The 15,274-nt window shown below is 34.4% G+C and overlaps 1 protein-coding gene across 1 annotated transcript in view; it reads left to right on the top strand.

Moving 5' to 3' along the window:
* Positions 1 to 13,853, top strand: part of LOC112052864 (homeobox protein unc-4-like) — a 52,047-nt gene extending 38,194 nt beyond the window's left edge. The window contains exons 3-4 of the mRNA XM_052884389.1: positions 5,040 to 5,179; positions 5,727 to 13,853. Of these exons, the coding sequence (XP_052740349.1) occupies positions 5,040 to 5,179; positions 5,727 to 6,243 (657 nt within the window). The 3' untranslated portion in view covers positions 6,244 to 13,853. The remainder of the gene's footprint in view (positions 1 to 5,039; positions 5,180 to 5,726) is intronic.
* The last annotated feature ends 1,421 nt before the right edge of the window (positions 13,854 to 15,274 follow it).

Genomic DNA, 15,274 nt, shown 5'->3' with positions numbered 1-15,274 from the left:
TACGTAGTTTTAATATTATTGTAAAACTTTATAAAATTTTAATACTGCTAAAAATCAATATATTACGAACACATGTTCCTTGAATGTTTTAATTATTTTATTATAAAACTTAATAAAACTTAAAAGTAGGTAAACGTTAAAAGTAGGTATGATAATGATATTTTTTATTATGGCGGTTTTGAAGGTTTTCTTCAACTTCTTGAACTTCATACTCTTGGTATAGTGGTCAGGCTCATGCAGGCTTTCAATGCTTCTTAATTCGCTCTAAAGAGAACGATTGAGAGTTATTTTTTCTTTTTCTGTTTACTGCATTGGTAGCCTGCCGCGAGCTCTAGTGTTTTTGTGTGAAGGGTTATAATTTAACCTTAAAATAAAAAAAGCCTTTAAAGGAAAACAGAAACATAGTTCTAAAACAAATTGTTGATTTTACCATTAAACTATTCAGACCAAAATACAGGAAAACAGTATTTTCGTACTGCCAAGCGATTTAGTGTTCGTAGTTCGATGTCGTGTAGAAACCTAAAGGGTTGTGGACTTTCATTCTACTCCTAACAAGTTAGCCCGCTTTCATCTTAGCTCATCAAAGAAATATAAATACAGCAATATTTTTAGCAGCTGAAAATACCATGGAATCTTCATTCGAACTTTGGCACAAAGAGCATGATTCCTCATCATGATTCCTAAACCTGCCTTTTATATCAAAACGTCGTTATCACAGCCGATGGACGTTCACTGCAGGACATGGACTTTTGTAGGAACTTCTAAACACGATCGACCTGCTGCCCTGCATCGACTCCTTGCGACTCCCTTGATGTTGTCATTCCACTTAGTATAGGTTTGTCCAACACTACAATTTCTGGTGCGGTGATGTCATTCAACCTTGGGACTCAAATAAACCATCTATTCTTTCTCTCCGAGTTATGTGCTCCGTCCATTGCCATATCATATTGCATAAAATATTTATTTTACTCAGCTTTGTACTGTATCCGTGAAATCAGTGCGAGGAAATTGCACGCATCAAGAAGAGACATTTTCATTGCCCTAACCGCAGGAAAAGGGAAACTTCCCCCGCTTTCCCCACGAGGGGAAAGTTACCTAAACACAAGTCAATGTATCGATACGGAGCTTCTTATTTACGTTGTGAGGGGAGATGGGGCAATTGGGGACACAATACGATTTTCACGATTTTGGAATTGTGAATGTATATATACTAATATTATAAAGCTGAAGAGTTCGTTTCTTTGATTGAACGCGCTAATCTCAGGAACTACTGGTCCGATTTGAAAAAAAAATTTACTGTTAGATAGCCCATTTATGGAGGTTATGTATTATCCAAGTATTCTTACAGGATCAGGAACCACGCGGGTAAAACCGCGCGGCGTCAGCTAGTACAATGATAAAGATGCATGATTGGTGTCAACAAAAATTATCTTATAACTAACTGCCCAATGAATTGTTCACGTTCAGGTTTTCTTAGAGGTTCATCAATACTTTTGTAATTTTCACAGACTTTCTTTACTTAAAACCATCAATGAAAGTAATGAAAAATTAACTTTACAATAAAATTTAACGTTAAAAATATTGTTTATATAACGTTAAAATATGTTTATAATTTATTAATTGTAACCATAATAATCGATTCCTCTAAGAATACCAGGTTTAAAAAATATTATTTTCTGAAACTTTTTAAATTTACTGTGCAATTTTCTTAATGATTTACCTAAATAAAAGTATCTTCTATAAAGTTAAAGTAAATAAAACATTAAATGAAACAAATAAAATCGAGTTACTCATTCTTAATTTATTGCGTGACACAGGGAAACATTGATTCATTTATATATATACTACGTTTATGTATATCTAGGGTTTCAATCAAAATAGACTTCTTTCCATGAATCGACAACACCTTAATGTTCAAAAGTTTATAAGATGCATCCAGTGGCTTTCACTCTTCATGAAGACTTGAAAAATTTATCTGAACCGCACAACCGAAACAAGCTGGGGTATTAACGATCCCCCCAGGGTGGGAGGGGGCAGGATGGGTCATTAAGTGGGAACGAGCGAGCCGTTTACCGCCCGTTCCTATTCTATTCCGTAATCAATGTATTTCGATTAGAGTCCAAGTTGGAGCTTAATTAAAAAGTTAGTTCACGTGTATTACCTATGTACGGGTATATCTTACCCGTACATAGGTAATACATGTAACGTAGTGTGGCGTAGGCCTTAAAGTTTTATTGTACTTACCTGTTTCTTTCCAGCACCAAATCCAATGCAATATGGAAACTGTTTTCGATTTCTCTTTTTGTAACTTTAATTTTATGTTTTCGACTATTATTACCACCATTAGATATTAGATAATTTAAATTTAATTTACCATTAGATAATTTAAATTATGACATAACTTGACTTTTCAAAAGTACTTGTAAACTAAACCTAATTGAAATAAATGAATTTTGAATTTGAAATTTGATCATTTATTTTAGATGATGATAATGATGATGATGAACAGCTTATCGCGGAAAATAGCAAACATATATTTTTTTTTTTAGAAGATCCTGTCAAAAAGGATTACTTACCTACTATTTGTGTTTCTAAAGACTATGTTTTTAGCCCTTTTTTTAAGACTCTTTGTTTTTTGACGACTAAAGACTAAAAGCTTTTTTAATTCTATTCAAAAATCTTTATACCATACTACACTATCTTACACTATCATGTTTATATAATATTATAAAGCTGAAGAGTTTGTTTGTGTGTTTGTTTGATTGAACGCGCTAATCTCAGGAACTACTGGTCCGATTTGAAAAATTATTTCAGTGTTAGATAGCCCATTTATCGAGGAAGGCTATAATGATATGTTAAAATATAGTTATTTTTCCGATAATTTGCGCTTAACCGATAATCTCTCATGACGTTGAAGTTTCCACGTGTGGTCACAGTTATTGTTAACTTATAAATAATATAACTAATAATTATTGTTAACTTATAAATAATAACATTCGCCCTCAAACAATAGCTCTGCTGTGACCAATTAAGAATGGGTTCTTTCTATTTAGTATTAACTCGGAAAAATAATTAGATTAACGAATTGCTGTTTGCAATAAACATATTATTATTATTTGCTATAGCGTTAGAAAATCTTCTATCTATACTAATAATAAAACTGGTCGAATTCTATACGTTTATTCACAATTTGAGATTTTACTTATACCATTTGTAACATCAAACGTTACCGTGGCATAACGGACGCCAGCGCCATCTAGAATCTATACTTAGGTATAATACGAATTCTGTACATTCTGTACATTGAAGATATTTTGAATTTTTTTGTTGGGGAGCATTATATAATCGATACTATAAGTAAATAAAAGATCACAATTACATTGAAATTTAAATGTAGATACTTGAAAATTTTGAATTCTGTAAGAAATTTTATATCAATTCGAATGGTACAAAGTATTCAATTGAAATAGGTTTTACTTAGCGGCAATATAATTTATAATTTAATTATTTATATTTTTTTCTTTATATTTCTATTTTCCCCGAAATCTCGTGAAATCTGTGTGGTTATCAAGATCTCAGATGATGTTAGTAAGTGTGTAACTAGTTCCAAAATTGAAATGACCCAAAGACAAAAAAAAACACCTAGGTAATCTTTAATATAATTTTTTATTGTTCCGGCAAAGATCGGTGATTAAAAACCCCATCTTTAATATTATTTTAAACAATGTTTTTTAAGCAACAGATAATAAAAAGGGACATCGCTGTCATGCCAAATTTCCTAACCTCATACATTACAGACATCTGTTTAATTTTATACGAGTAAACCCTCATTTGATGGGCACCATTAATATTTCGGCTCATATTGGGATGGGCGAGTCGTAAAATTTACGGAGCGTATGTCACCTCGAAATATTATGTTATTTAAGTATTCGGCTTAAACCTTCATAATTTTGTGGCACATATAAACTCACATATCTGGTGAGTAATTATTATATACTTTGACGTCGGTGTTTTTAATAAAAACCTAATAGATTTCGTATACTAAATTAAATGTTCGATAACATCATCATCATCAACGCGACAACAAACCCAACCAACCAACCAACCGTTTTAACCAACATTTTTGATATAATACGGAAAGTGAATAAAAATTCTAAACAGTCAAAAATAGTCTATAAGATACGAAACATATACAAGGTGTCTGGTAAAGAACCTATAAAGCCATCAACCAGGAGTTATTGAGAAGTAATACATGCCTATAAAAAATACGAGCTTCCTAGTCAGAATCCTGAGGAAGATATGAGAACTTCAAGAATTTGCTTAAAACCTCGCGGTTTCAACCCTAGCTAAGCTTTTGACATTGAACTCTTTCATTATTATTGGCAAAACTTACGAATTCGTACAGTAGATACCTAACAAGATACACGGACATTATGGTATGAAATGTTTTTTTTATTAAATTAATATTTTATACACAGAATTGTGTTTAGAAGCATAATATATGAGTACGTTTCGGGATGTTATAGTGCCGACGGCAAAAGAGGATTGTCAAGTTCCGTTCCAATTAATTATTTTTACTAATAACAGTAATATTTTTCTGGATAAAGAATATATCCCTATCCCTGATAAAATAATATTTATAGACTCCCATCCGAAATTAGAAAATCAGTTAGAATTCAATTTTTTTACTAGGTATAGTCGGTAGGTCGGAAAATTCGGCTTATAAATAAATGAAGTCGGAAATTAAATGAACCGAGAAGGCTTAAAAAAGCTTAACTTCAAATTCTCGACCAAGATTTCCTAAGTGCATTTTCCATTATATTGAAAAAGGGTTGAATTCAGTTTTTTTTTACAAGATTCTCTGTTGTACGAAAATTTTGATACAATACTTTTTTGTTGCTTGTACTCAATTAAATAATGTGTTTTCTTATTGCACTATATTATAATACAGTCAATTAAGTTATTCATTACAATTAACGCGGGCTACAGACGTTCAAACTGAATCAACGAGATGATTAACGTGTACCTCCTGTCCACAGGTCTGGTTCCAGAACCGGCGCGCAAAATGGCGTAAAAAGGAGCACACGAAGAAGGGCCCGGGCCGGCCTGCGCACAACGCGCACCCGCAGAGCTGCTCCGGCGAGCCCATCCCTCCTCACGAGCTCCGCGCCAGGGAGAGGTGAGCAGATTACAGGCCAGCCTGCTGCACTGGTTCCACCACAATCAAGTTTCAATCAACTTGATCGTGTGTGGTTGGCATTATACTGGGTTGCAAAAATAATTTGTGAGTTTATTGAATATTAGCAAACGCCCTGCGGTTTCATTCGCGGTATGTTCCCGTTTCAGTTGGTATCAGTAAAGATGTAGTTTTCTAATGGTAAAAGTATTTTGAAAATCAATTGAGTAGTTTTTGAATTAACGTAACAAACAAACAAAAAATCTAATCTTAACTTTTTATAATATTAATTTAGACATTGCAAGCGAAGGATTCTTTGATTTATGGGATTGAATGGAATGAAAAGGGATAAAGTACAAATAATTCATCAAATTAATTTTTCCAGCTCAGAATTTTCAACTATTAAGCATACAAATTATAGACTTAAATATATGTAAGCCTACATGCAAAATTTTGTACATATAAAAATAATGCGACTATATGTAGTCAATCGCAACTATTCCGCTTACATTTAGGTTCTATACTAATTAGGCCCTACAATTTCCAACAGGGCGAGAAGAAGAAAGAAGCTGGCAAAAGCATTAGAGAGGCAAGCGAGGAAGCTGCGAGCGAAAGGCATCGCTGTAGACTTGGAAGCATTAAAAGCAGAATACTTAGCACAACACAGAAACAGTGGACTGTACTCTGATTCAGATGGAGATATAGACGGCGAAGATCTGATGATAGATGTGGTTGGAGGCGACTCGTGTCACGACTCCGGTCCAGAAGACTTCTCGCTATCTGGCAGACTTCGCGCGCCATCTGGAACGGACGCTATCAACAATTCAGATAGTTCCACATCAGATGGACATTCTGCGAGGAATTTCAGCCCCCTACCAGATCCTCAGTCGTCCTTCTTCAAGCAATTCAGCACAGCGGCGGCGAATTTCGACAAATTCGACTTCGACTCCGGTAGGGCGGTGTCTTTAGACCTTAGTGGCAGTTCGAACACAGATCCGAACTTATCCAAAAACGGGGGAACACGAAAACACAATCCGTTCAGTATAGAATCACTACTTAACACGTGAAAATGACTTTCCCTAGAATTAGATGTGCCTATAGAGGCTCCTGGATCTAATTTTCTCAGACACTCGAATACCTGACCGGCGTTCCGTGAAAATGTTCCTTTGCTTTAAAATAATAATTGAATTATAATAAGTTGTAATCATCTACGGTATAGGTAAATTATTTTCACCTGGCGCTTACACACATTCACACGACTGTTTGTGGTGTCTATAAATAAGCCCAACAAATTCTGTTGAATGACAAGAGAGTTAATTACTGTCCCAAAAAAAGACATGCTGTATATTAAACTGAGAACAAAATAATGGTCGAAACTTTAGAAGAAAAAAGTATGTCTCTCTTGCTCATAAGACTCTATTCTTGTCCGGAAAGACCATCAGTTTTAACTGAAAAGTGTTATCTAATCGAAATTTCAATCAAAACGACGATCTAACTGAACAGTTTGACTTTGCAGTTAAAACCGCAGGTCCTTAGCAGTAGGTAGTTGGAGAGCCGAAGAGGGAACTTTTGCAGTTACTCGAGCACGGCAGTTGACATAAGAGACGTTGTTGAGTATGAACAAGTATGAGCTCTTAATATTGGTGGGTACGTTTAGACAACCAAAAAATAAAGTAACTTCAAAATACTGGATAAGGATAAAATGGCAATGGATTAGTTTTTGGCTAATAGGTGACCGTAACGTAATGGAATGGAATGGTTCCAAAATTACAAAATAAAACCCTTATATTTCAGTATCCGAGCCAGAAGCGCGGTTATTTTATTATTACAAAAAAATATATACTTAATTGTTTATATTTTCTATCATCTTATCTATTAAATGTAAACGGTCCCCATGACGCTTTAGTAACTGCAAATTTAGCATCCCGGGCTCCCCTTCTACATACAGTAAGATTTTGCATTATGCGATTCTATAGAAACTGCCACCAGCGCAATTTACGTATGTTTGTAAGCGTTAGGTTGAAATAATTTAAATATAATAAGACTTAATAGGTACCAGTTTACATATCCCTCTGTAAATATTAGATAGGATTTGTATTATATTATAGTTTGTAGTGTAAATAGTATCTAGGTATAATTATATTTATTTTCCTCTTGTTAACATGTTTTTTTTATTTATTTGTGGGGCAATAACATAAAAATTAAATATTCGTTGATCTTTTTTTATTTTATTACTTAAAACATTATATTATTAAACAGAGAATGTATTAAAACATGTAGATCATTGTCTATATTGTTCTTAAGTCAGCTATTGACGGTCAATTATTCTCACGTTTCTGCAAACGGCAAACGGCAGCGAAGACGTGTCATAAGTCGAGCCGTCATGCACGCAGCGACCAATACACGATCAGTTATAGTCGTGGGTGCTGAAGAAACGTGAGAATAATTGATCGTCAGTGGCGTGCATTATGTATCTTCTTATTAGAACCGTGTTGATCTGATAATCTTCTCTATTATTTATATTATATTAAACATTATGTTCAAGTTCAGTCAAATGTTCTTAACGAAATCTTGAAACTTCAAGTCAAATTAAATTAAAAACAAAATATTAAAGTAGATGTTTAATATTGTTTTTAATATTTACAAATTGTTGCCTTCGACTTTGTCCGCATAAAATTTGGTATTTTCTTCGGCTAACAAAATAATAATTGTTATAAATTTTACACGTATCATATTAAATTTTTCATCAAAAAGTTACTTTTTGCTTAAAACCCTTATTAATTGTAGATTCAAAATGGAAACTGGAACTGGAGTAATTACGATTACTAAATAAAAATAAGTTATGATTATTAAATAACTTTCCTTTTCTTTGAATTGTAGTTCTTATTTTACACTAAAATTTCGGCCTTGCGCTTAATTAAATCTATTATATTCGTTTTAGATCCCAGTTGATAGGTACTAGGCCGTAAATGATTTATTTCATGCAATTTAATTTACAAGTACCTACCTAACTAAGGTCCTATCCACATTACATAAAGCTATTAAGCTGCTACACAGTTTCAGATTGGGTGAAACTATAACAATTGATTGAATGCAAGAATACATTGTATACCAACCTTAGCCATGCCTTGGAGTTTTGTTATTCATCTGGTTTTGCACTAAAGTATTTTAGCTGTGTATATTTCAACTCCGAACAATGTATACCATAAGTAACTTTTGCATTTAAAAGTTTACGTTAATACAAGTAAGTTACCGATTTCGAATTATCAATTTCATTATGTAACATCCTAAAAAGCAGCAATATTAGAATAGCGCACATTTTTTGCATATATACCTACCTACCATCCAGTACCTGTACCTACCATCGATCTCTATTAAAAAGTAGATGCACATTCAGCGACCAAAAGACGTCCTCACTCAATGAGTGCCAAGCACAACTTCTTGGCACTCAATTCAAGTAGTCGCAATTGCAAATTCAACCTTAACCAACTCAATGCTTAAGGTTGTATTTGCTCTGAATTTGGGATTTTATTGAATACTAGCTGACGACGCATGGTTTCACTCGCGTGGTTTCCATTTTCGTAGGAATATGGGGATAATATATAGCCTATAGCCTTCCTCGATAAATAGGCTATCTAACACAGAAATAATTTTTGAAGTCGGGCAAGTAGTTCCTAAGATTAGTGCATTCAATCAAACAAACAAACTCTTCAGCTTTATAATATTAGTATAGATTGAACTATATTTAAAGGCCTTTAGGTATAATTTTCTTTACTAATAATTCTAAAACTGTCAAAGCAAAATTGGCCAGGTTTTAAGTGAAATTTTCTACATAATTGTGCGTCCTTTTATTAAAAGAGGTCAATGGTACCTACCGCTAATTTAAAAATACACACACTATCCACAAAAAGACTAAAATGGCGGTTAATAAAAGTAAGTTACGTTAATTAAGTAGCAGAAAACTGTTGTCCATTGTAAATCTAAATGAGAGCAAATAAACTCCAGTCTCCGCGTATTAACTTTTTTATTTCACAACAATTACACTCACAGTCCGTGTAAAGGCTTACATTAAGTAGCGAACTAAGCAACTTTGTCCCATTAGCACAAGCGCACAATTAAGTTAATTGTCGCCATTATGTACATGATAATTTCTCAACGCGCCACTCACCGCGGTATACTCATAGCTGACTGCATAAATTGTCCTTTTATTCTGCTGAATGATGTAATTGCTACTGCATTGCTGTCTTCTTATTCCTTGAATAAAGAAAAAGATCAAAGTGGGCGTTGTTCTACTACTAAGCTACTTAACAAACTACTTACTCATCATTTAGTTGAATAGTATTTTTGTTGTCGGATGATGTGTTTGCTAATTAATGCACTGGTGTCTTCTTTCTCTTTGTCACACCTGCAAAGAATGAAATTAATCAGGTTTCCCAATAAACTCTACGTCGTAGATGTTATTACTGCTGAATGATATGTTTGCTACTGCATTGCTGTCTTCTTGTTCCTTGTTACACTTGTAAAGAATGAAAAATATCAAATTGCGCGTTGTTCTTTTGTTTTGTTCTACTACTAAGCTACTTAACAAAGTACTTACTCATGACTTAGTTGAATAGTATTTTTGTTGTCGGATGATGTGTTTGCTAATATACTAGTGTCTTCTTTCTCTTTGTCGCACCTGCAAAGAATGAAATTAATCAGGTTTCCCAATAAACTCTACGTCGTAGATGTTATAACTGCTGAATGATATGTTTGCTATAACTGCATTGCTAAATCCGCCAATCAATAGTGTAAATTTTTGATGTAATTATTGCCAGAGCTACTTAATACACTACTAAGTTATCATTGCGTCGACTACAAATTTTTCCTTCAAAAATCAAAATCAAAATTCATTTATTTCAAGTAGGCTCAGCTTACAAGCACTTTTGATACGTCAGTTGACTATTTGTAACGATTCTACCACCGGTTCGGAAGGCTGGTTCTGCTGAGAAGAAACCGGCAAGAATTTTGACAGTTGCTCTTTTTAAAAATTCATACAATAATTATTACTAATTTACAATTGATGACAACGTTACAATTTCTTATAGTTTTATTTTCTGTGTGAAGGTGGAAGCTGATCCAATGGCTTCCAAGCGCCTTTATCATTAAGGAACTCATCAATGGTGTAGTAACCTCGACTAAGTAAATGTTTTACACATTGCTTAAAGCTATGCATTGGCAGGTCCATCATCTATCCTTGTGCCGAGTGATATGTGCTGCACTGCTATCTTTTTATCACACTGCACATTGTGAAATAAATCAAATTGGTCCTTCAACAATAGGTATACATGCTCGTAATAGAAGTTACTACTGTACTACTAAGTAACTCAATAAACTACTAACTTATTACCGATCTAGTTGACTACATAAATTGCCATTTTATTGTGCTAAATCTTGACCTCTTATAATAAAAGGACGCATAATCATGTAGATAATTTGACTCAAAAACTGGCCAATTAAGCTTTGACGGATTGATTTGAGGAAGAATTATCGGTAAAGAAAATTATACCTAAAAGCCTTTAAGTATAGTCCAATATTCAATAAGAACCCAAATTAAGAGCAAATTCAATCAATTAAGGATTTAAGGTTGAATTTGCAAATGCGACTACTTGAATTGAGTGCCAAGAAGTTGTGTTTGGCACTCATTGAATGGGGACGTTTTTTGGTCGCTGATTGTGCATCCACTTTTTAATAGGAGATCGATGGCAAAATCATTAAATGTTATCGTTTTTGCAGTTTATGTAAACGTAGAACGAAATTCCATAGGTATTATGGGCGGGTTAATAATATTGATTTAAAAATCACTACAGAAATAATAATACAAATATTATAAGAAAGAAAATGGTTGGCATCGTAAAAACGAATAATTAATGATTGTATAACGCGAAACCGCCGATAAGTGAGCCAATTAGCACAAACAATATAACGTATGGTTTCACGTGACCACTTCGCACTCTTTCAAAACGGGACACACATTTTACACTCGATTGACTCGGGTGATTCGATTTTAAATAAACAGTAAAGTCACTTATCTGACCCGGTGGCCAAAACTGGAACTAACGCAAAGGGTATAGGAAACCACAACACTACGATGCGACTTCGCACTACACGAATTCTACTTCTCTGACATCGTAGATTTTTACGATGCGACGTCGCATCGCAGTGTTGTGTTTTCGCCCTAAGAACTGACGTCGCGCCGGTCGCCATTTTCAAAAAAAATATACAAAAATTTCCACAACAGTGACACCTTTACAGGGCAAGATATAGTTTGGCACTATATCTGCCTATCAATTACGTATCTCGCTGCCAGATTCAAAACCTGACACTACATCGTTTTTCTCCATAGTTTCGTTTTTACGATCATCTACCATGATCATTTTAACAACCCAGCTGGTCTTATATGTAATTTTTCGTATTTGCATTTCTTTGTATTTTATTGATTTGTGAATTTCGATACTGGTAATTTGTCAATATTGATATAACTATAACTACAACCACAACACATTTTTTTAAGAACTGCATAATATGTATAACTTTTCAACTACAAGTTTGATAATGTGTTAATTATACTGGAAACCTAATTTATTTCACAACATTATTTTTTTTTTATTTTAATGAGTTTCAAAATATGATTATTTTCACTGTACCTTTTTAACAGAAAAACTCACACCATCTTTTTTACCATTTGGTAAGATGAACCAATCCTAAAATAGTTATTTTAAGCAGAATTAAAAAAAATCTGAAAGATTACTTTTCAGATTAGGATGAAGCATTCGTTATTTTATTTAAAGGCCGTTCGTATATCCTAGGAAATAAATCGTTTTTTTTTTCAAGATCTAATGGGACAGTCCTACAAAAAACAGTGCGACTGGTCATACGACGTATGGTTTATATTGCTATTTTCGTTGAACGCACCGCGTGATTCATTTAATTATTGCGCTTTATTTTATCACAGGGTTCGTTCGAATCGCATTCGTAAGACTTGGGGGACTTTTGAGAGGTCAAGCGTGCAATTTCACATTGTGAATTCGATTCATACGGTCACGCCTTTTTTAACATTTTTGAAAATCTTGTTTTTTTACTGTGTACGTAATATGATCACATCACACTTCACAATATCACACTGATATTGTAAAAGCGAAAGTTTTTTACGCTGCGGCTATAGAAGCGATTTGACTGAAATTTGGAATGGAAATGGATTTTACTCTGGATTAACACATTTTTTTTTACTTTTCATCCCGGAAAATTCCATGGTTCCCGCGAGATTCGTGAAAAACTGAAGTCCACGCGGACGAAGTCGCGTGCGTCCTCAAAATATAATAACGGGGTAATATTATTACAAAACTGGGTTCATCATTATTAGCCTAGTTTGACGGCCCCCTATAGGGCCTCCATGGTTATAGAACACTGCCACCAATGATTTTAATACTATTAGATATGTTACGTACCTACAAAATCACCGCAAACAGTGATCCGAACTGAGCGCCCACATGCACAATTTTGTGTTTACTTATATTATTTATTTATTTGTATATAGTTTTTACACTTTCTGAACACACAACTCAACATTTTACACAATATTTAGGTGTTATAAGACCTCTGTCTTGTAAAGCGCACACCACTGCGCCACGGAGGCTGTCAAAAAGTTTAAAATTCAATTGCCTGATCGTACTTATTATAGGAGCATAGATAGACCGACAGTTTTTATAAAATAATGAGGGTATGACCATACACACTCTTAGACTACAGCAATCATTAAAATTTTCAATTTCATTGACAATTTTTGACTTGAACATGAAAGTAAAACTTGATATATTTTTCTATTCTAATAAGAAGCGACTTTTAAATGAGTTTTTGGTAACGGATTTTTATTATAATTGTAATTGAAATAATAGAATATGTAGATCACACTACCTAATAGTTTTTACTTAGAGTTTGATATTTGCAAAATACCAGTTTAATAATTTAAGAAATTCTTTATATAAAACCATAAAAAAAATACGTTTTATAGTTGGAAAATTGAAAGTGAGGATACTTCGAACCTGCTAGTTCCCAAATCTAGCTCAAAACTTCATATTTGCCTTTAGCACTATTCTTTGGAAGGCGCATGAGCATATTCAAAAAATAATTTTAAGTTGGAATCTGGGAAATTAAAAACAAGAGAAGATTGGGTAATAAAAAATATACACATATGTTTTTTTATTACCCAATGTATGTAAAATATTCCTTACCTACATGTAAATTTTACATGCATATAAAAAATGATGCCTACATACATACATACATTAAGTAAGAAAGATTTTATATCTAGTTCTCTGTTTCTTGGACCAAATCTTCTTAGTTTCTATTTCTTAGTATTCTTAGTTTCGAGTTCTTAGTTTTCCTGTGTCGGGGCAATTCCATATATAATGTTTGGTATTTTGCAAATATCAAGGGTCAAGGTGGAGATTATCGCAATGTATATTTTGTAGCAGAGAACAATACGTTTAGGTACAAAGTAATTAAGTTTATTTATATCTATAGAAATCAGAAGTGATACATGGATATTTGTAAATTGACTATCACATTATTGTATAAGATGTAAAAAGTATGTTATGTGAGTAACTTATTGAATCAAAATATAACATTATAAAAACCATTATGTTGTTTTATTCATCACTAGCTGACACCGCGCGGTTTTACCCGCGTGGTTCCCGTTCCCGTATGTATACGGGAATAATATATAGCCTATAGCCTTCCTCGATAAATGGGCTATCTAACACAGAAAGATTTTTTCAAATCAGACCAGTAGTTCCTGAGATTAGCTTGTTCTCATTCACAAACTCTTCAGCTTTATAATATAAGTAAAGAAGTAAAGATTATAAACCCATATTCGGCTCACTGCTGAGCTCCTCTCAGAATGTCAGGGATTAGGCTAATAGTCCACCACGCTAGCCCAATACGGATTGGCAAACTTCACACACGCAGAGAATTAAGAAAATTCTCTGGTATGCAGGGTTTCTTCCTCACGATGATTTCCTTCACCGTTTGAGACACGTGATATTTAATTTCTTAAAATGCACACAACTGAAATGTTGGAGGTGCATGCCTCGGATCGGAATCGAACCTACGCCCTTACTTACAGAATATGGTGCATGAGGTGATAACCAATTCAGGTTTTATATAATGAGGAAAATATGGCAAGATTTTTTTTCTAAGACAGTGTTTAGCAGAGGAATTAGTCTTAGGTATATAATAATAAGAAAGAAGAAAAAATGAAAAAAAATTACACCTGCCATCCGTCTGGAGTGACATATTTTTTTCAAACAAATAAATAAAATTAAAATAATTTAAATATATACGCTACAAATAAGCCAAATCAAATAGAAACAGTAAAATGAATTTGAAGAACATTATAAACCATAGAAAATATGCGACGAGTTGGCGGCCAGAGCACCAGCGCACGAAATAACATCTTCATATCGTCGTCGACGTCGCCGTCGTCGTCTGAGGAATTTAAGACCCCGCCAACATCTGCGGGGGATGAGACACCCGTGCGGACGACTCATCGGGGTGTCACCACACGACGACGGCAACACCAACAATAACAGCAACAACACCAGCAGAACGTCGACGAGATACCACTACCGGAGAGCTTGGATCAAGAGGGGCTGCGGGCTCCTGTGAGTGCTCCCGCTACCGGTGGTGTAGTGCGTCGCATGAGATGGTCTCGTCCACTCAATGAGAGCGTCATGCGAGCGTACTATGGGGCGACAGAGGGGGGAACTAACCTTACTGCGTACCGGTCAAGGATGTTGTCTATGTTTCAGACTCTTGAGCCAACAGTGACCGTGACTGCGCAGCGACTATCGGATCAGGTGCGAGCAATCCAGCGACGTCATCTGCTAGATGAAGCTCACCTTGAACGACTGCGCTCTACTTCAGTACAAATCGATACCATCCGTAGCTTACCTCAGCAAACATTGCAAACCAACATCCCAGAGGTGCTACAGGATGGTATCGATATGCAAGTAAGTAGCCAGAATTATGAGCAATTGAGGAGAACTTTGGAGGATTCTA

The sequence above is a fragment of the Bicyclus anynana genome, chromosome 11 (genome assembly GCF_947172395.1).
Source record: "Bicyclus anynana chromosome 11, ilBicAnyn1.1, whole genome shotgun sequence".
In the NCBI taxonomy this organism is placed as follows: Eukaryota; Metazoa; Arthropoda; class Insecta; order Lepidoptera; family Nymphalidae; genus Bicyclus; species Bicyclus anynana.
Note: the sequence above shows the minus strand (reverse complement) of the source record. Positions and strands in the feature narration are given on the sequence as shown.